This window comes from Dendrobates tinctorius, unplaced genomic scaffold (assembly GCF_039654945.1).
Source record: "Dendrobates tinctorius isolate UK_male_01 unplaced genomic scaffold, ASM3965494v1 ptg000124l, whole genome shotgun sequence".
Lineage (NCBI taxonomy): Eukaryota > Metazoa > Chordata > Amphibia > Anura > Dendrobatidae > Dendrobates > Dendrobates tinctorius.
The window spans coordinates 6,243,498-6,264,500 of NW_027361792.1; the positions used below are offsets into that span (position 1 = coordinate 6,243,498).

At 47.3% G+C, this 21,003-nt stretch overlaps 1 protein-coding gene across 3 annotated transcripts in view; it reads left to right on the plus strand.

The window, feature by feature from the left end:
- The window catches only part of PDHX (pyruvate dehydrogenase complex component X), a 68,441-nt gene extending 48,799 nt beyond the window's left edge, over nucleotides 1-19,642 (plus strand). For all 3 annotated transcript variants that reach the window (XM_073541803.1, XM_073541805.1, XM_073541806.1), the window contains exons 8-11: nucleotides 3,354-3,412; nucleotides 7,805-7,963; nucleotides 18,587-18,651; nucleotides 19,266-19,642. In XM_073541803.1, coding sequence (XP_073397904.1) covers nucleotides 3,354-3,412; nucleotides 7,805-7,963; nucleotides 18,587-18,651; nucleotides 19,266-19,530 — 548 coding nt within the window. In that variant the 3' untranslated portion in view covers nucleotides 19,531-19,642. The remainder of the gene's footprint in view (nucleotides 1-3,353; nucleotides 3,413-7,804; nucleotides 7,964-18,586; nucleotides 18,652-19,265) is intronic.
- Nucleotides 19,643-21,003: the final 1,361 nt, after the last annotated feature.

Here is a 21,003-nt window from a genome sequence, read left to right on the forward strand (position 1 = left end):
TTCCTCCCTTCTCCTTTGCCCTTTTCCTTCCTTCTCCTTTGCCCTTTTCCTTCCTTCTCCTTTGCCCTTTTCCTTCCTTCTCCTTTGCCCTTTTCCTCCCTTCTCCTTTGCCCTTTTTTGCCCTTTCCCGCTTCTCCTTTGCCCTTTTCCCTCCTTCTCCTTTGCCCTTTTCCCCCTTCTCCTTTGCCCCTTTTCCCCCCTTCTCCTTTGCCCCTTTTCCCCCCTTCTCCTTTGCCCTTTTCTGCCCTTTTCCCCCTTCTCCTTTGCCCTTTCCCGCTTCTCCTTTGCCCTTTTCCCTCCTTCTCCTTTGCCCCTTTTCCCTCCTTCTCCTTTGCCCCTTTTCCCCCCTTCTCCTTTGCCCTTTTCCCTCCTCCTTTGCCCCTTTTCCCTCCTTCTCCTTTGCCCCTTTTCCCCCCTTCTCCTTTGCCCCTTTTCCCCCCTTCTCCTTTGCCCCTTTTCCCCCCTTCTCCTTTGCCCCTTTTCCCCCCTTCTCCTTTGCCCCTTTTCCCCCCTTCTCCTTTTTCTCCTTTGCCCCTTTGCCCTTTCCCCCCTTCTCCTATGCCCTTTTTCCTCCCTTCTCCTTTGCCCCCTTTCTCCTTTCCTCTTTCTTTTTTGGCATTTTTCAAAACCTTTTTAAGAGGTATTCTTCTAGATTTTGCTCCCTTATTTACTTACAGTCCTAAGATCGGTCTTGTTTCCGGCTGTCAGGCTCCTGTCTTCAGCAGTAGTTCTCCCCCACTACACTGCCAGCAGTAGTGATCGTCAGAAGTAATCGAGAAGACATGAGTCAGTGTTCTCTTTAATGGCCGGTGAGCCACGCAGGCCCCCCCACTTGTGCGGTTTTGTAACACGTCTTTATAAAAGTCATTTAGGGATGGACTTCCCCTTTAAGGGGGAAGTTTTCTTAAATGTCATACAAAGGGGAAAAATGTATATTTTGTTTAGAAACTAAAATCTGGAATTGGGTCACTTCGTCTTTCAAGGGGCAACTGCACGAGGGGTTAATAGTAATACAGATTTGCCTCTATACATTGTAGATTATTCCGGAGGAAAAAAAAAAATCCATCAGATTAATAAAAATAGGTCCGTTTAATGTGGATGTCTAATCCATGTGTTCAGCTCAGGGCACGACCTCGCTGCTAATGGAAGCTTTAACCGCCCGGGCTCCGGCTATTTTCCTAGCGACGTGTTCCGGCTCCGAGCATGGGACGCGGCCAAAGTTCCCAGACTCCGTGGAGCGGAGAGGTGTAATTAGAGGCGGAATCGCGGAAACTGCAGGAAAATCTTATTCCGTAAGCCCCCCCCCCCAACGTTGGAGGGAAAACGCATTCTCTGACGGTGAGGCATCGGATTAGGATGTGTGACGTCCTCCCTGGATTACAGTAGTGTGACATTAAAGGGGTTGTCCACTGGGGTCCGACACCTGGTACCCCCCACTAATCAACTGTCTGGGAGCCAGACACCACAGAGCTGCATTTCTCCATCCTTGACCGCATATGACCAGACCCCGTTTCGCTGGGACCTGCAGCTATGCCATAATTGTCTGCAATGGTTAATACCCCTTTAAAGAGTTATTCCCAACTTCATAGATGGGTATAGAGCTTGCAAAAGTGAGCACTTTTGCAATTTACTGCTTATTAAAATTTGCAGCCGTTCTTGAGATATTAAAGCTTACAGTTCGTTGCCTAGGAGACCAACCACCGCTGCTGTCTATAGCTTGTAAGCACTGCACTGAAACTGGCCATGAGTAGGAGGTTACAGCGCGCTCCAGCGATGCTGGTTAGCTTCAAAACAGCTCCTAAAAAGCTCAGTAGAAAAGCTTGTAAGCGCTGCTCATTTTCTGTTGCCTATCAGCGGTGGTCGGACTCCAAGGGAACAAGCTGTAAACAAAAGGAAAGTGTTAATATCAGAAGAACGGCTGGAAATTTTAATAAGCAGCAAATTGCAAAATTGATTGTATTTACAAGAACTATCTAACAATACCCCATTTGTGAAGATGCAAATAACCCCTTTAAGCTCCACATCGGGCATCACCCATCTTTTCCTAGAGTCCTGAATGTAACGCCTTCTAATTGAGTCTATCCCGTATAGCAATTTTTTCTTTCAGGAGTTTGGGAAAGCGTAATACCCATTGGTAAGGCCTATATGAAATATTAGACACCTAGCTTTCCCAGACTCCTGAATGACACGCTTCATAGTTTTTGCAGCAGTAGCCGGGGGCAGGATGCGCACGGCAGGGCCGGCGGCAGGATGGGCACGGCAGAGCCGGGCTAGTGGAGAGAGCGAGGACGGACGGGAGATTATTAAATCAGCATTGTGTAACTGGACCAAGCGAAGCAATGTTCTTTTCTGCTGAGATTAGAGATTACAGGATTAACCCTTCTGCCGCTGGAGGATCAGTCCCGGTCTTAAACCACGTCTCCAAAGCCAAAAATGGGTTTTCTGAATCTAGTCATTAAAGCTTAAATCAGGTTTTCAAAGTTAATGTAGTTTTTTTTTTTTTTTTTTTTGCAAATTCTTGATTATTTGTGGCTTTATTTTTGGAGCTGTTTTTGCCATTTTATTATTATTTTTTTTTTTCATTTAGTCATTTATATTTATGTTTTACACGTATATTGCTCCTCTGTGGGTTGTTACATCTGTGACACTACTACATACAGTCTTTTTTTTTTTCTACACAGTGACGCTCCTGGTCTCTCCTGGCTGTTCACTTCGGTGACCAATAACGTTTGCTTAGGTCGCCATTCACCAGGTGGATGTCAAATCGTGTCCTTTTGGCCCCTGCATGGCTAATATTCATCTACATCATGCATAGTAATGCACAGCAGAATTGGTATACGCCTGGCCGTAACTAATACTGCCGGCATCGGTATCATCTATGATCCCGGCAGGAGCACCCACGAGATGCCAGTGACAGATATATTAATATATTTTTAGTGCTGAGTGTTTGGTTTTCCGATACATAGCTCCAAACCCCCTGCACTAGACAAAGTGGCAAATGATACAAAGTTGTCTTCTTTCAGCCACCACTAGAGGGAGCTCACCGCATACGTTTTCTACATTGCACTCCATAGTATAACTGTATACGGTATATTCCCAATGTTTGCGGATTAATGAATTCTAACACTGGTGGCGCGTCAGTCTTTACTGCATTCATAGTATTATATTCATAAAACAAATAATGTCCTTCTGCCGCAGAACCATTAAAGCCTTTGATTGACATCTGGTTAGGTTATGGGTGGAGGTGCCCGCCGAGCTATGAGTGTTAGGGAGAGGCTACTGATGTCGTTAACACGTGTTTTTTTTTTTCTCGTTTTTTTTTTTTTTATTTTTATTTATATCCACCAATTTAGATAACATTAAGGTCTCTGTGAACGATTTCATCATCAAAGCCACGGCCGTCACTCTCAAAGTAAGTCCAGTCTGTCCGGTACAGAGCCAAAGACCCTACATGTGCCCCCACAAAGCGTCCAGTGATCTGTAAAAGATCTGCTCATTCCGAAAACTTGTGCTCAAATATGTTTTATTTCACATTGCATTGCTGTTGATGTGTTGGGAAGTGATGATTGGAGGGCAGAGCGTTGCACATCTATCCAGGACTTGTGCCTCGGGCTGCGGGGGATTACAGAGCGGCATCATGTAGGTAGGACTCCAGCATCTGCAGTGCGTGGGCAGGGCGGGTGCCCGGCCGGGGCACATCTGTAGTGTGTGAACAGGGCAGAGTGTGAGATTTGTGTTACATACTATTACATCAGGCAACTTCCAGCCTTGCAGACTTTTTAACCTCCCTAATTATCACGTGGACATCTGCTTGACTTAAAGTGCACCTGTCGCCATCAATTAAGGCTTCCTGATGCAACAAAAAATATTCATGCAGCGAGCTGTGACCTGCGATTAGAATGGAAAAATAAATTTTAAAAAAATCCATCTGGTCTCGTATATAGAAGTCTATGGAGAGGGGAGGTGAACAAAGTGAAAAAGAAAGGCAGAGAGAGTCCCAAATACTGTGCTGCCGCTTTCTAGTTTGTGTTTTAGCTCGTCCCAGTGCTGGATTCACAGATACACTACTCAGTACCGCTGTATAACGTCGTCCATGCTGCTGCTTTCTAGTCTGTGCCTTATCTGTCCCCAGCGCTGGATTCCCAGTGACACTTCTCAGTAGGTCTGTATAATATTTTCCATGTTTCTGCTTTCTAGTCAGTGCTTTGTCTCACCCCAGATATAGATTCCCACCTACACGGTTCAGTATTTTTGTATAATATCTTCCATACGGCTGCTTTTCTGTCTTTGCTTTGTGTGACCCCAGAGCTGGATTCCCAGCGACACTGCTCAATGGTTCTGTACAATATCTTCTATTCGGCTGATTTCCAGTTAGTGCTTTATCTGACCCCAGAGCTGGATTCACAGCTACACTTCTTCGGTACCATTCACTACCTTAGAGACAACTGGAAATTAAAGACAGTAAAATGCAGGTTACATGTCTTATATTAAAGCTGGACACAGTGCATTATGCTTTTTCCTGAGCCCAAAGAACGGGTATAAGTAGTGGATGTATTATAAGTCTACGGAGTCATTTATATTAAGATGCAGAGAGCATTTCCAGCTCTGCAGGATCTTTCAAACAGCATCCCGAATCTCAGCAGGCTTAACTGAAAGTATTTTTCAGTAATACATAGCTTTGGCTGCAGAGGTGTGAAAACATATGCATTTAGTTAATGTACCTTATGACATGTATATATATTGCTGTTACTTTATATACTCTTATATATAGGCACTGTTATATCTAGCAGCCCTGCCATGCACATGGGACGGCGGCAGCTCCACCTGCTTCTGATTTACCTCTTTTACGACTTATGAAGCGGAACCATCTTTATAAGTGTGAATTGTGGGAGTTGTAGTATAAGCACAGGTGGCAGCTCACTCGGGGTGGTGCCGGATATTGAGCATACGCAGATCGTTTGCTCGGCCGCTGTTTTCGACCCCCACGTCACCACCATCATCCCTGTCCATCTCTTCGCTGTCCGTGTGTACTGGGAAGGAAAATTCATTTCTCCGACATGGGGCATTTCACAGTCAAGAGGGAACAAATATATGCTGCTCCGGTATCACAGACACTGAGGACAGGGAGTGTCGTCGTCACGTGAGGCCTAGTAACTAGGCTTCAAACATCGTCATGATGTCACGGGGGCCTAGAAACTAAGCTTCAAGTGACGTCATGATGTCACCGGAGCCTAGTAACTGGGCTTCAAACATCGTCATGATGTCACCGGGGCCTAGTAACTAGGCTTCAAGCATCATCATGATGTCACCGGGGCCTAGTAACTAGGCTTCAAACATCGTCATGATGTCACCGGGGCCTAGTAACTGGGCTTCAAACATCGTCATGATGTCACCGGGGCCTAGTAACTGGGCTTCAAACATCGTCATGATGTCACCGGGGCCTAGTAACTAGGCTTCAAGCATCGTCATGATGTCACCGGGGCCTAGTAACTGGGCTTCAAACATCGTCATGATGTCACCGGGGCCTAGTAACTAGGCTTCAAACATCGTCATGATGTCACCGGGGCCTAGTAACTAGGCTTCAAACATCGTCATGATGTCACCGGGGCCTAGTAACTGGGCTTCAAACATCGTCATGATGTCACCGGGGCCTAGTAACTAGGCTTCAAGCATCATCATGATGTCACCGGGGCCTAGTAACTAGGCTTCAAGCATCATCATGATGTCACCGGGGCCTAGTAACTAGGCTTCAAGTGACGTCATGATGTCACCGGGGCCTAGTAACTAGGCTTCAAGCGTCGTCATGATGTCACCGGGGCCTAGTAACTAAGCTTCAAGTGATGTCGTGATGTCACCGGAGCCTAGAAACTAGGCTTCAAGTGACGTCATGATGTCACCGGGGCCTAGAAACTAAGCTTCAAGTGACGTCATGATGTCACCGGGGCCTAGTAACTAGGCTTCAAGCATCATCATGATGTCACTGGGGCCTAGTAACTAGGCTTCAAGTGACGTCATGATGTCACCGGGGCCTAGTAACTAGGCTTCAAGCGTCGTCATGATGTCACCGGGGCCTAGTAACTAAGCTTCAAACATCGTCATGATGTCACCGGGGCCTAGTAACTAAGCTTCAAACATCGTCATGATGTCACCGGGGCCTAGTAACTAAGCTTCAAACATCGTCATGATGTCACGGGGGCCTAGTAACTAGGCTTCAAGCGTCGTCATGATGTCACTGGGGCCTAGTAACTGGGCTTCAAGCGTCGTCATGATGTCACCGGGGCCTAGTAACTAGGCTTCAAGTGTCGTCATGATGTCACCGGAGATCTAGAAACTAAGCTTCAAATGACGTCATGATGTCACCGGGGCCTAGTAACTAAGCTTCAAGCGTCGTCATGATGTCACCAGGGCCTAGTAACTAAGCTTCAAGCGTCGTCATGATGTCACCGGGGCCTAGTAACTGGGCTTCAAGCGTCATCATGATGTCACCAGGGCCTAGTAACTGGGCTTCAAGCGTCGTCATGATGTCACCGGGGCCTAGTAACTGGGCTTCAAACATCGTCATGATGTCACGGGGCCTAGTAACTAAGCTTCAAACATCGTCATGATGTCACTGGGGCCTAGTAACTAAGCTTCAAACATCGTCATGATGTCACCGGGGCCTAGTAACTAAGCTTCAAACATCGTCATGATGTCATGGGGGCCTAGTAACTAGGCTTCAAGCGTCGTCATGATGTCACTGGGGCCTAGTAACTGGGCTTCAAGCGTCGTCATGATGTCACCGGGGCCTAGTAACTAGGCTTCAAGTGTCGTCATGATGTCACCGGAGATCTAGAAACTAAGCTTCAAATGACGTCATGATGTCACCGGGGCCTAGTAACTAAGCTTCAAGCGTCGTCATGATGTCACCAGGGCCTAGTAACTGGGCTTCAAGCGTCATCATGATGTCACCGGGGCCTAGTAACTGGGCTTCAAGCGTCGTCATGATGTCACCGGGGCCTAGTAACTGGGCTTCAAGCGTCATCATGATGTCACCAGGGCCTAGTAACTGGGCTTCAAGCGTCGTCATGATGTCACCGGGGCCTAGTAACTGGGCTTCAAGCGTCGTAATGATGTCACTGGGGCCTAGTAACTGAGCTTCAAACATCGTCATGATGTCACTGGGGCCTAGTAACTGAGCTTCAAACATCGTCATGATGTCACTGGGGCCTAGTAACTGAGCTTCAAACATCGTCATGATGTCACGGGGCCTAGTAACTAAGCTTCAAGCGTCATCATGATGTCATCGGGGCCTAGTAATCACAAGAGGCGCTCAGGATACCCGAAATTGGCTAAGACCGCACTGGCTTGGTCCGGCAGCGACGGACCACCGATGTAAACATCGATCCAGGGCCCTGCAAATCTTTTTGCACAACTCTAGTTGGTAACCATGCAAACGTGGCAATGTTTTTCGAAAAAAAAAAAAAAGCATTAACCTTTGAATTAAGTGAAAATGATACGAAACTGATGGTTGCTAGGGTCACCATTTTGATAAGGCTGTGGTTGCTAGGCTGTTTCCTTAGCAACCAGGCTGTCAGACATGACATAGCAATGCCGCCCACTGTTGCCATGGCGCCTGGCATCATGGCAGCAGTTATTGCCTCCCCTCTATTGACCATACCGCCATTACCGCCCCCTCAGGCTTGCGCTCTTTGGTAACCTGTAGACAGTAGGGGAGGAGGGTAACACACGACTGTCATCCTTTTTTTTTTTGTTTTTTTTTTTTACACCGTGTAATGTATTTTTTTTTTTTTATTGTCCTCCCCAGCAAATGCCTGAGGTAAACGTCACTTGGAACGGCGAAGGGCCGAGGCAGCTGGAGTCCATTGACATCTCGATCGCCGTGGCAACCGACCGAGGCCTAATCACTCCTATAATAAAGCAAGCCGGCAGCAAGGGAATACAAGAAATCGCTGACAGCGCTAAGGTAACATGAGGAGGGAGTCACGGCCCAGCGATGGAGGTCGCCAATGAAATAGAAGTCATAAACCATGGAATTTGTGTAAGGAATAACAAAACTGTCTTGGTTACCCATAGCAACCAATCACAGCGCAGCTTTCAGTTTACCAGGGCTGTTTGAAAAATGAAAGCTGCACTCTGATTGGCTGCTGGCCTCCATTACCCCTCCCAGCAAATTGATGCTAGGAAAGCAAAGGGCCCCGTGATTTTCCTGGGCTCATGTGGCCCCCAAAGATCAGACCCTGTCCTAGCGATTGATGCTCCAATGCCCCTTTAAGGGCACATGTCTAATGTACGACCGTCCCCTGACACCAGGCAGGGACTTGCAGGTCAGAATTAAATTGGTGCATCATCCCGGGAAAACCCTGCTCATTGATGCACACCCTCTGATGTCAGCACTTCCCGGATTATTTTTAGGAAGCCACGATGACACTAATCCGAGGCCTTTAGGACCTTTTACTTATAGTGTCTATTTTGCTTTTTAGAATATTTTTCCCTGCAGCCCAGCCTCTGTCCTTCAACCTCCTCACACAAAATTATCTACACGCCGTCTCATGATGTCACCCATTATACCTCGGCCCAAGCCGCTCACCGCACCCCTGGTGTGGTAATATTTCACTGCTGGGACCCCTAGATGTCCTCACTGTCACCTCTCCCTTCACTGCCCTGGGAGGGAGGGTCAGACTGTTATACAGAGCGTTACAGCTGGAGATGTTGGGACGCGGCTGTAGACGACGCGTGGTCCTGTAGCAGTTCTCCGCATGCCCTGTCCTCTATGGCCGACAGCTCCGGCCTTCATATCGGTCACAGGATACCGGCCTCTGGTTGTGTTGTAGTAAGACCACGCTGATAAAAGTTTGTGAACTCCGTAAAGATGGCAGGAGGCATTTAATGATCCATTCACTTGTTTTTAGAAAGATAATCTTTCTGTAAGTGTCCAATAATCTGGAACGTTTGATGGTTTGGCAGCCACCTGACATCATTAATGGCATTAATTGAAGCTGATCTGGTGTCCTCTTAGTTGGGGTATAAGCAGGGGTCCCAAATATGAGGGGGTGTCCCGTAGATACGCCTTATTGACTGGTATGGGGAAAATGCCTTTAAAGCAGCTCTTTTGGTCTTTTAAAGTGATGCCATCACTCTATCGTGGTGGGAGTATGACTTTTGGGACCCTCCAAACTTAAGAATAAAGGGGTGCACAAACAAGTTTTCCGGGCCCAGCGACGCTCCCTAGCTGCAGTTTTCTGTATCGATGTGCAGGGAAAGCTTAGAAGACGCAGCTCTACACCAGCGCAGTCCATCCCTAGTTTTTAAGAACTGTCCCACCCACTGGACCCCCCACCTCCTGTCTTGTCCCTTTCTCCATCGTTACGTTATGAGATGCGACGCTCCCTTTACAGAACCCAGATCAGTCTGACAGCTGAGGGTTTGCTACTGTAGTATCTGGTCTAGGCGATCATTACTGTGATACATAGTAACTGACGTGATTCCAGACCGGATACAATTGTATCAAGTTAGGAGCTTTAAGTTTCCATCTTTTTTTTCTTTTTTTTTTTGCATCTGAACATGAACGTTTCCAATCACTGACAGCAAGCAGGGATCTTCACAGTGGATAAACTGATTGCTGATAATATAACTCCGTTCTGCCCCTGACCTATCTCGGACACGCGTCCCTCACCGGGTGGGCTCTGACTGGAGAGTGTTTGGTGCCGTGTGACGTTCTCTCCACGATGTACAAAATGAAGGATCACTATAAAACCCCATGAGCTCACGCTCCGGGGCCGACCGAGACGCTTGTGTAAGTGCAGAGCCGCACCTTTACCTGGAGCAGGGTGCGTCCGGGCCTTATGACTGTGTTTTCATGGCCATTTTCAAAGGATGCAATCTCTGCCTCTCGCAATGGGCGTCCGCCTCTGCCATGCCGGGACACGTTCAAACAGCATGTGCGGCGTTGTGTGCCTCTCCCTCACCCGGGACGGGCAGCTCCTCTTCCCATTCCATTGTAGTGGTTTTATTGCATGGCTGTTGGTATTTTGTGTGGTGGGGGGGATACAACAAGAACATTTCCCCAACACGTAAAGGGGATTTCTCATGAACCATATATATTCCATATTCACAGGATAGGGGTTAAGTGTATTTTCACTGGGATCAGCACCGATCACAGGACCGCTAGTCCCTTTAGTGAGTGTGGGCGGCCACTTCTCCATGCCGCTGCCGCATTTCCACTGCGGGAGATTCCGAGGTGGACGTATATTATTGTGCACGGTCCCGACGATCATCACGACTCTCCCAATCTTAAAATGCATTCACTTGCCGCAGCTGTGTCCTCTCTTGTATATTCAGATGTTGTGCATCACGGGATACACACACACACATATATATATATATATATATATATATATATATATATATACCAGCAGATGTGACTGTGACCGTGTATACAATGCTGAACATCTGGAAATCTGAGGACTGACCTTACATGCAGACTCCAGTCGGTCTTCATATGAAAGCTCTACACATGGTGCCGTGACCTTTCTATCGGCCCCATAGGATGGTCATTAGTGACCTTCCCGACCACCCACAGCGGAGTTTTGCTGTGTACTAAATTAAAGGGAACACAGCACCAGGGACAGGCTCCCTCCAAATGAAGGACTCTGAACAACGTAGTATCTCCAGAGGGTGAATAATGTCCCCGCAGTCAGGGTCGGTGACAAAATGATGTAGGAAACTTCAATTTACAGCAAATCTGATAATGAAGAGGGTCCAAAACCTTTGTGTCACCATAACAGGCACCATTCCAGAAATCAACAGGGGTTTAAACTCGAGGAACTCAACCTTTATCAAAGCGTGAGGTACCAAAAGGTTTGTAGGCCCCCTTCCAAACGCCATGTTTTTCTTCTAAGCAATGGTGAGGGGTCTGATGATTCACCAAACATCATGTCTCTTTCTTTCCAAGACTTGGTGAAAGGTCTGATATCAAAGACTCGGTCTCAACCTTTACATAAACCAATAGTACAAGTGACTTTATGGAACTTTGTAATATATGTTATAGGAGACATCTGCTTCTTTCTCCACATTTGAGCCGCTTCCTGAACTCGTCATTCACAGTGAAAAACTGCTAATATCCATCTTAGGCAAAGCAAAACTGACTGCCTACTCACTGAGAGATCAGATTACTGCTGCCTGTTGAAATCTACGGAGAAAGGAGTAGCAGAGTGCAACAGGCATCAAAATCGATGCTGTTACTTTCTAGTAGGTGTTTCTCTCACCCTAATGCATGATTCACAGCTACACTGCTCAGTACTGTTGTATAATGACTTCCATACTGCTGCTCCTTCACACGTGCTACATACGGACAGTAGAGCAGGAATCCCTGATGTCTGTATCTTGTGTATGAGAGACACAGTAACAGCTGTTCTTCACCCACTAGCTCAGAGACGACTGAAAATTATAGACAGAGCCTGCAGAGGGGAGAACTAGAGATAAATGCAAGATACAAGTCCTATAATGGTCATGTACAAACAAGACTGATAAGTCAACTGCCCGAGGGATGTAGGTCCTTCTCTCGATGTAATGCACCATTTTTCACCTGCAGAGAAGCCAGCTAACCGGTCCATATAGGTACGTTTCTTCTTTTCACTGTCGGTTACATGCAGTTTTAGGTTTACTATGGAGACATTTAGGGGCGGTGTAGTCTCCATATAAAACATAGTATAAGTCAAGTATGAGAAAAAGAAATTATTTCAATCCTTAAAAAAACAACTCATGTGATTTCTCAAATTTCCGCTCCGAGACGTAAGTCAAATAAACGTTCCATTGTCCGACCGGAGAACGTCTTGGGCGATAAATTCAATAAGCGTCCACTTTGCTCTGCAGCCAGGAGAACGAGAAGAATACACCTCTGTATGAGGAAGAACTAAAGATCCGAGTGTGGAGAATCCTGATCTAATGATACCATGCGTTCCTGCGGGAGGGATGCGAGGAATTCCCTGTAAAAGCCGATCATTGAGGACCTGTCTGCTCCAAGGAATGTGCCCTTCACAATAAACGATCAGACTGGGAACTAATAAAAAAGACATGAAAATAGTTCCTGAGGAACGTTTCCATCAGTCAGTCCATTGTGCACAGCCATCAGTATTACTTTTGGACATTTTGCAAGGTTAAAGCTGCTATGCACAGCCATCGTAGTGCTCAGACAGGAGGTGTCCTAACTTATCGAAGAGCCAGTAAATCGCTATTGTTTATAGATTTCCAACCTCCACAAAAACATTTGTTCCTTTCTTTTTCTAGATGTAATTGCCTGTCTGTATTTTTATTTTTCTCTTTTTATGAACCAGGAAGATTAGGATGGGCACTGCTGGAGATCTACGGTAGGTCCCAGTAGCGTAGTTATAGTAGATGTACTTTTAGATAAAACCTGCCTCCATTCTCTAAAAGGTAAAACTATTTGGGGTGTACTAACCAGTACAATATGACCAGACTTTGTCCCTCTTCTTGTGCTCTGTAACTTGCCATCCATTTTTTTTAGCATTCTACCAGCACTATAGGTGCTGGAACTTTCCTTTTCCTCACTTCCCAGCCGGATTGCTCCTGCTATTTTACAGTGGCTTTCTTGTCTTGAACTGAAACTCCGTTTCTTTTTATGCCAGTTATACAGTTTGACTAACAGAAGAGCAGGCGCAAAAACAAAGTCCTACTTTTCCGCTTCCTGGCGAGAGAGCCAAACACCGTCCCCCACTTCCTGGCGGGAGAGCCAAACACCGTCGCCCGCTTCCTGTGGGGAGAGCCAAACACCGTCGCCCGCTTCCTGTGGGGAGAGCCAAACACCGTCCCCCGCTTCCTGTGGGGAGAGCCAAACACCGTCCCCCGCTTCCTGTGGGGAGAGCCAAACACCGTCCCCCGCTTCCTGTGGGGAGAGCCAAACACCGTCCCCCGCTTCCTGTGGGGAGAGCCAAACACCGTCCCCCGCTTCCTGTGGGGAGAGCCAAACACCGTCCCCCGCTTCCTGTGGGGAGAGCCAAACACCGTCCCCCGCTTCCTGTGGGGAGAGCCAAACACCGTCCCCCGCTTCCTGTGGGGAGAGCCAAACACCGTCCCCCGCTTCCTGTGGGGAGAGCCAAACACCGTCCCCCGCTTCCTGTGGGGAGAGCCAAACACCGTCCCCCGCTTCCTGTGGGGAGAGCCAAACACCGTCCCCCGCTTCCTGTGGGGAGAGCCAAACACCGTCCCCCGCTTCCTGTGGGGAGAGCCAAACACCGTCCCCCGCTTCCTGTGGGGAGAGCCAAACACCGTCCCCCGCTTCCTGTGGGGAGAGCCAAACACCGTCCCCCGCTTCCTGTGGGGAGAGCCAAACACCGTCCCCCGCTTCCTGTGGGGAGAGCCAAACACCGTCCCCCGCTTCCTGTGGGGAGAGCCAAACACCGTCCCCCGCTTCCTGTGGGGAGAGCCAAACACCGTCCCCCGCTTCCTGTGGGGAGAGCCAGACACCGTCCCCCGCTTCCTGCGGGGAGAGCCAGACACCGTCCCCCGCTTCCTGTGGGGAGAGCCAGACACCGTCCCCCGCTTCCTGTGGGGAGAGCCAGACACCGTCCCCCGCTTCCTGTGGGGAGAGCCAGACACCGTCCCCCGCTTCCTGTGGTGAGAGCCAGACACCGTCGCCCGCTTCCTGTGGTGAGAGCCAGACACCGTCCCCCGCTTCCTGTGGGGAGAGCCAGACACCGTCCCCCGCTTCCTGTGGGGAGAGCCAGACACCGTCCCCCGCTTCCTGTGGTGAGAGCCAGACACCGTCGCCCGCTTCCTGTGGTGAGAGCCAGACACCGTCGCCCGCTTCCTGTGGTGAGAGCCAGACACCGTCGCCCGCTTCCTGTGGTGAGAGCCAGACACCGTCCCCCGCTTCCTGTGGGGAGAGCCAGACACCGTCCCCCGCTTCCTGTGGGGAGAGCCAGACACCGTCCCCCGCTTCCTGTGGTGAGAGCCAGACACCGTCCCCCGCTTCCTGTGGTGAGAGCCAGACACCGTCCCCCGCTTCCTGTGGTGAGAGCCAGACACCGTCCCCCGCTTCCTGTGGGGAGAGCCAGACACCGTCCCCCGCTTCCTGTGGGGAGAGCCAGACACCGTCCCCCGCTTCCTGTGGGGAGAGCCAGACACCGTCGCCCGCTTCCTGTGGTGAGAGCCAAACACCGTCCCCTGCTCAGCGACCACTTTCTGATGTCTCTGCAGTTAGAGGAGGATTACACTTGACAACAGGCAGTGGACAGCAAGTTATACAGAAGGAAGACGCCTAGCGTCCGGCATTTTGGAAGATTTTTTTTAGGGGGAGAGGAGGAGACCTAATTTATAAATAGTTATTTGCAGATTTGTCGATTTGATCATGTTGTCAAATGAGATGCGCTTATCTGACTGTAAGAGACCACTTAGTCCCATGGCATTGAGTCGTGGCAGCAGAGATGAGCGGGTCTCATCAGTAAGCAGTGCTACACGTGTGCTCCCCTTGCCGCTCGGTGATGCCAGTCACATGTCGGCAGCGATGACCGCTTATTCTGTATATTGTAACGACGTAAAGATCTGCTGAGATGATATAACGAGGCCGTGGTGCAATTAGGCCGTTTACAAAGATTTGATTTGCATTAATCTAATAATTACATAAGTAAAATGATATAATATCGCCTAGTCCCCGCACGAATCAGCGTTCATAACTGCAATAAAGCCAAACAATCTTTCAGTAATAGCGCCACTGCTGTCCTCATGTTGTGTGCGGTACTGCAGCTAAAGTAATTATGGGGTAACTGCATTACCCCACACAACCTGTGGGCAGGAGTGGCGCTGTTTCTTAATTAAAAGCAGCCATGTCTTTCTAGTACCTATAGCATTAATAGAGCCCCGATCTCGGGGCAATCACAAAGTTATCGTCCTTGCAGTAGATCGGTGATAACACTGTGTAATTTTGCGCGCACATTGCAATGGAATGCCTTCACTCCCTCCCTGGATGTAAGAATGAATCGATTGTTCCCTTCTCTGGAATCTATCCCATTTTTCCCCCCGTGGTCGCTCTCTTCGGCTCCGGGTCGATGCGCAGAGGTGTGGACCTGGGCAGGGGGAGCTGTTAGCAGCAGCCGCAGCACCATGTTTAACAGATGCAGCAGCTTGACAGAGTCCCCGAGCAGCAGAGCTTGGTCTGCGGCGGGCGCCGGCAGCTGCCAGGCCTTCCTCGTGTCATACATTTTCAGGATGGGACTTTTGCAGCGTCGAGACATTTTGGGCTCTATAAATAGTGGCACAGATGTCACCCCGCTGATTACTGGTGCGTCACTGTGACAGATGTGTAAATCCAGGCACCCATAGTGCCGTCCTAGGTAAGATCTGGGCTGACGACGAAATGATCCCTATTTTTAGATTTATTTGTGTGCGTCGCATTGTTCTTAATATGTAAACTTTAATTACTGCCGGCTCCTTGTTACTTAAATACAGGTATCATAATAGAAAAAAACAAACTTTCTGCACCTGAGTTGCATTAAACATTTTGCACCGGTCGGCTCTTTCCCTGCACATTGCGGGCTGCGGAATGAGTTAACTGAGACTGATGGGAGAGTTTGCAACTCTTTTTTTATTTTTTATTTTTTTAATAGAGATAGATGAGTAAATTCACAGAACCCCGATCCGGTGGCCAAGTTAGTAGTCTGTCGCCGCTGGAATAAAGAGACCTGTGAACTACCTCCCACCTGTCAATGCCTCGTTTTATGGCAATGTTGCACCAGGCCGGCCAATCAGAAGAGGAGCTACGGATGTCGACAGGTAACAGGCAGCTCGCAAGGCTCCTGCACAGCAGCCACGGACTACTGATCTGTCCGATCAACCAGGATTATGTGAATTTAGTCGCTCATTTCCACAACATTTTCTGAATTCCTCTCTAAAGAGTTGTGACCACAGACCGCATCAAAGTTCATATTAACTTCGATGTCATTAATAAGCACAGAGGAACCGAAAGATTGTTACAATCCGCTATCTCTCAGAAAACTCTGTTCTCGACCCTCTCCAATCCGGTTTCCGCTCTTTACACTCCACTGAAACTGCCCTCACTAAAGTCTCTAATGATCTGCTAACAGCTAAATCAAATGGTCATTACTCCATGCTAATTCTCTTGGATCTCTCTGCAGCATTCGACACTGTGGATCATCAGCTCCTCCTCACTATGCTCCGTTCCATTGGCCTCAAGGACACCGTTCTCTCCTGGTTCTCCTCCTATCTCTCCGACCGCTCCTTTACTGTTTCTTTTGCCGGTTCCTCCTCCTCTCACCTTCCCCTTACTGTTGGGGTCCCTCAAGGATCGGTTCTAGGCCCCCTCCTCTTCTCCTTGTACACTGCCCCTATTGGTCAAACAATCAGTAGATTTGGTTTCCAGTACCATCTCTATGCTGATGACACCCAATTATACGCTTCTTCTCCTGACATCACGCCAGCCTTTCTAGAAAACACTGGCGATTGTCTAAACGCTGTGTCTAATATCATGTCCTCACTATATCTGAAACTGAACCTATCAAAGACTGAACTCCTTGTGTTTCCTCCCGCTACTAATGTACCTACAACCGACATTGCCATTTCCGTCTGTGGTTCCACTATTACTCCCCAGCAACATGCCCGCTGTCTTGGGGTCATACTTGATTCCGAGCTTTCCTTTGCCCCCCACATTCGATCACTGGCTCGCTCTTGTCATCTGCACCTCAAAAACATTTCTAGAATTCGACCTTTTCTTACTTTTGACTCTGCAAAAACTCTTACTGTTTCTCTTATTCATTCTCGTCTCGACTATTGTAACTCTCTTCTAATCGGTCTCCCTCTTACAAAACTCTCCTCTCTCCAATCTGTCTTGAATGCTGCAGCCAGGATCATATTCCTCACCAATCGTTACACCGATGCCTCTACCTTGTGCCAGTCATTACACTGGCTACCCATCCACTCCAGAATTCAGTATAAACTTATTACCCTCACCCACAAAGCCCTCCATGGCTCAGCACCACCCTACATCTCCTCCCTTGTTTCAGTATACCACCCTACCCGCGCCCTCCGTTCTGCTGATGACCTGAGGTTAGTATCCTCAATAGTCAGAACCTCCCACTCCCGTCTCCAAGACTTTACACGTGCCGCGCCAATTCTTTGGAATGCACTTCCCAGGTCAATACGATTAGTCCCCAGTCCCCACAATTTTAAGCGTGTCCTGAAAACGCATTTATTCAGACTGGCCTATCGCCTCAACACATTAACCTAACCTATCCCTGTGTGGCAGAGCCAAAAATTTTACCATAACCAGGTTCCCAGCATCATGTTCCCACATGCTTTATGCATCCATTAGCCCTCTGTGTCTGTACTGTTACACACTTAACATTATGGCTGGTCCATACAATCAGGGCAACTGTTACCACCCACCTTTCGTGTCTACCTCTTTCCTCATAGACTGTAAGCTTGCGAGCAGGGCCCTCACTCCTCTTGGTATTTGTTATAATCTACTGTATGTCATTATTGTTATGCTGTAATGTCTATTGTCTGTACAAATCCCCTCTGAAATGTAAAGTGCTGCGGAATATGTCGGCGCTATAAAAATAAAATTTATTATTATTATTACAATCCTTCTGTAGGAATGAGCTCACTGACCGATTCTCAGTTAACTCATCCTGCGATGTGCAGGGAAAGTAAGTGCCTCTACAAGCCAAACTGTGCAAAGCTTTTAATAAAACAGGATAGCAAAGCTGTCCATATCCTTCAGTGCTTCAAAATCGCCTGCAAAGTCGAGGTGATGTGAGAAAACCGAATCCACTACTATGTGGAGCTTACTGCACGTTGTTCTGTTACTAAGTTCAATGTTGTAAGATCTTAAAGGGGGATGTTTCAATCTCAGTGTGTTATGGATGGAATACCTGTTTATTTGCAGTGGTCAGAAGTAAGGAAAAAACGTATTCTGTTGCAATACCAGGCACAGCCACTGCAGGATGTATGGCGCTGTGCCTGATGAGCAATTTACCAGAAAAGCCCCCTAGCTCCTTTCAATCAGCTGATCGTTGGGATGCCCAGAGTCAAAGCCATTAATATCATCTTGGTTATGGGTCTATCAATATCCTAGTTTTGGAAATCGCCTTTAAAGAATAACCTTTGTTTAAATTTATCTAATAAGAGAAATTGGTTTCTCTCTCCTCTTGGCATGATCTTTCTCAGTATTCTCAATTCACTGGTAGAATATTCAAATGTTACCATTACTGAGATAGGAGATGACAGTTAGTCTATGGAATTGGTAGCAGACTCTTGTCTTTCTCTAGCTCCTCCCTCTCCATAGAACTTTAAAAGCACCAAGTGTCATCTCCTATTTCACTAAGGAGGCAATCTATACTAACTGAATACACATTTTACCCATGAAATTAGAGTAAATCAGTCCAGGAGGGGAAATAAGCGGACTTCTCTGATAAGATCTATTACAAAGTTTCTTATTTTCACGTGAACTATTGATTTCGGAAGCAAAATTTTAACGACGGTTAAAAATCCAATATGAGATTAGGGTGAGTGGGGGTCACTGGATTTTAATTTATACTTTTGTCTCTTTCCTTAGGTTTTAGCCCAGAAAGCAAGAAATGGAAAACTGTTACCAGAAGAATACCAGGGGGGATCTTTCAGGTAGATTTATTTGGCTGCACTGGTTATACTGGTTCTGATACTGATGCAACAATTTGGGTTTAAACAAATGTGTTTCTGATATCCGTTTGGACTTGTACAGAAATGGCAAAGTTTGTGGGGGGACATAGGCAAAGAGTGGACCTCCTAATCCTGGACTTCTGCTTTTATTACAAAATGGGGCACAAAATAACACAAGAATGCAGGATCAGACTACACGTAGTCCGTCTGTAGTCTGTTACCATGACAACACAGAGATTTAAAGAAGAGAAACGTGGATCCCAAATGTATCTGGTCATTTAAAATAACAAAATTTGACAGTATTTGCTCTCGCTGGGTGTAATGCAGACTCCCCGGTCTCTGTGTTTTGACTGCAATGGAGAGGTGTCGACAGCTCACATCATCGCTGCAGCGCCTGACCTCAGTGATTGTCTGCAGCGTTGATGTGAGCACAGTATAGAGAGCGGAGCCGGGGAGGGTGAGTACTGTTGTATTTCGTTATTTTACATGACAGTGTCACTCAAACCTTTCCTAACTATTCTTCACGTCATTCATACCTTGTGTCTCGTGTTAATGTTTTTTTCTTCTTTTTAAATCCATAATTATGGCGCCTGCAGCATCTCTAACCTCGGCATGTTTGGCATCAGCGGGTTCAGTGCGGTGATAAACCCCCCGCAGTCCTGCATTCTGGCGGTGGGACGCTCCCGGACTGAGTTGGCTCTAGCTGAAGATGAGGAAGGAAACCCCGAGCTCTCCAAGAAGGAGCTGCTGAACGTTACACTGTCCAGCGACGGCCGCCTGATCGACGACGAGCTGGCGTCCATATTTCTGGAACGTTTCCGAACCAACCTGGAAAACCCAATTAACTGTGCTCTACTCTGAGCGAATGCACTTTATATGGGGCCCCAGAACCGCAGTGTATCCTGGTACTTCCCCCGCCAACGAATAAACCGCGTATAGGATGGATTAATAAAGCAGAATAACTTATTAGGAACCAGTGTGTGCCTCTTCATAGTCATTGGACACCTGTACGGACTGACCACGGGTCTCGCAACGCCTTCATTGGCGTCTAAGAGACTGTAAAGTTTGGGTCGGGAGACCTGCTGTTAGTCCGGGCAATGCAGTCCTTATACTCACCCTTCCAGACCCGGCCTAATTATACAATGTTTTGCATATTAACAGGGGTGCACACTTTTTTTTTATTATTGCTTTGATGTGCCAAACCAAAAAAATGAAGCATTTTATTGTTTTGTGTATACAGGTCTGTTGTATGTCCATGTGTCTCCATGGTTACAGACTACAAATGACTCCTTTTGTGTAGTCTGACCTTTCTTTTATGGTTTCTCCACTCCTTCTGTCTCTTTTGTGGCAAAGCAAATAAATAGGATTAACATTAGACTGCAGGATCAGACTACACAGAGTTTATTTGTAGTCTGTCACCATGGAGACACACAGAAGTGTCATAGAACTGCATACACAGAACGGTAGAGCTGATGTTTAGCAAACGCTGCTTCATCTTTTATTATAGAACAGTCAAAGCAACACCAAAAAGGGGTTGCAAAAGTAAGCAATCCCTTTTAAAAAAATTGGAAAATCACAACGTCTGTAGTCCGTGGTTTGTTTTGAGGCTTAATGGTACTTTGAATTATAGTCGAGTTTTCCTTTTAATTAATTTAATTTGCACACAACCAATCAAGCCCGTCTCTGACTGCCGCAGGTTGCCGCTTATTAGTGCTATTACATAAGCGTTTTACAGCGTTTGTTACTGCGAGGAATGGGTGGAAGTAATTAACCGTGACTCATGAGAGTGTGTAGACTAATGCACTAATGATTGTCATGTTCAGTATGTGAAGGACATCCACTGCGAAAGGCATAGTGACCAGAATCTACCGCACCATACATCCACATATCCAAAACTTAAAAAAAAAATCCTGATGGGGGGGGAAAAAATGCAGGTAAGTTCTCTGACGCGACTCCTGATGGAATTTGAATCTGCTCCAAACTGTCCAATTGAAAAAAAAAACCCTGCTTCAAAACCGCTTCTCAAAACAAAAAAGTTCCAAAAACTCCCCAAAGAAGGAGCGTTTCCCAAAATATGTCCGTTTTGAAGACTTAAAAAAAAACAAAAACCCTCTGTGTGAACATAGTCCAAAAGAAAGCTTCATAAATACCAAAAATGGCTGCTGCGGTTTAGCCTCTTTTTTCCACTTTCTACTCCGGAGTGGTGCACATGTAGTCAGGCTCCCTACAACACCCTTTAATTCTTCAGCATGCCAATCTGTGGCTCTCTGATTTCAAAGAGTGATTCCCAACATCTACATGTGATCATCTGGCCTGGGGATAGGTGCTATTTTG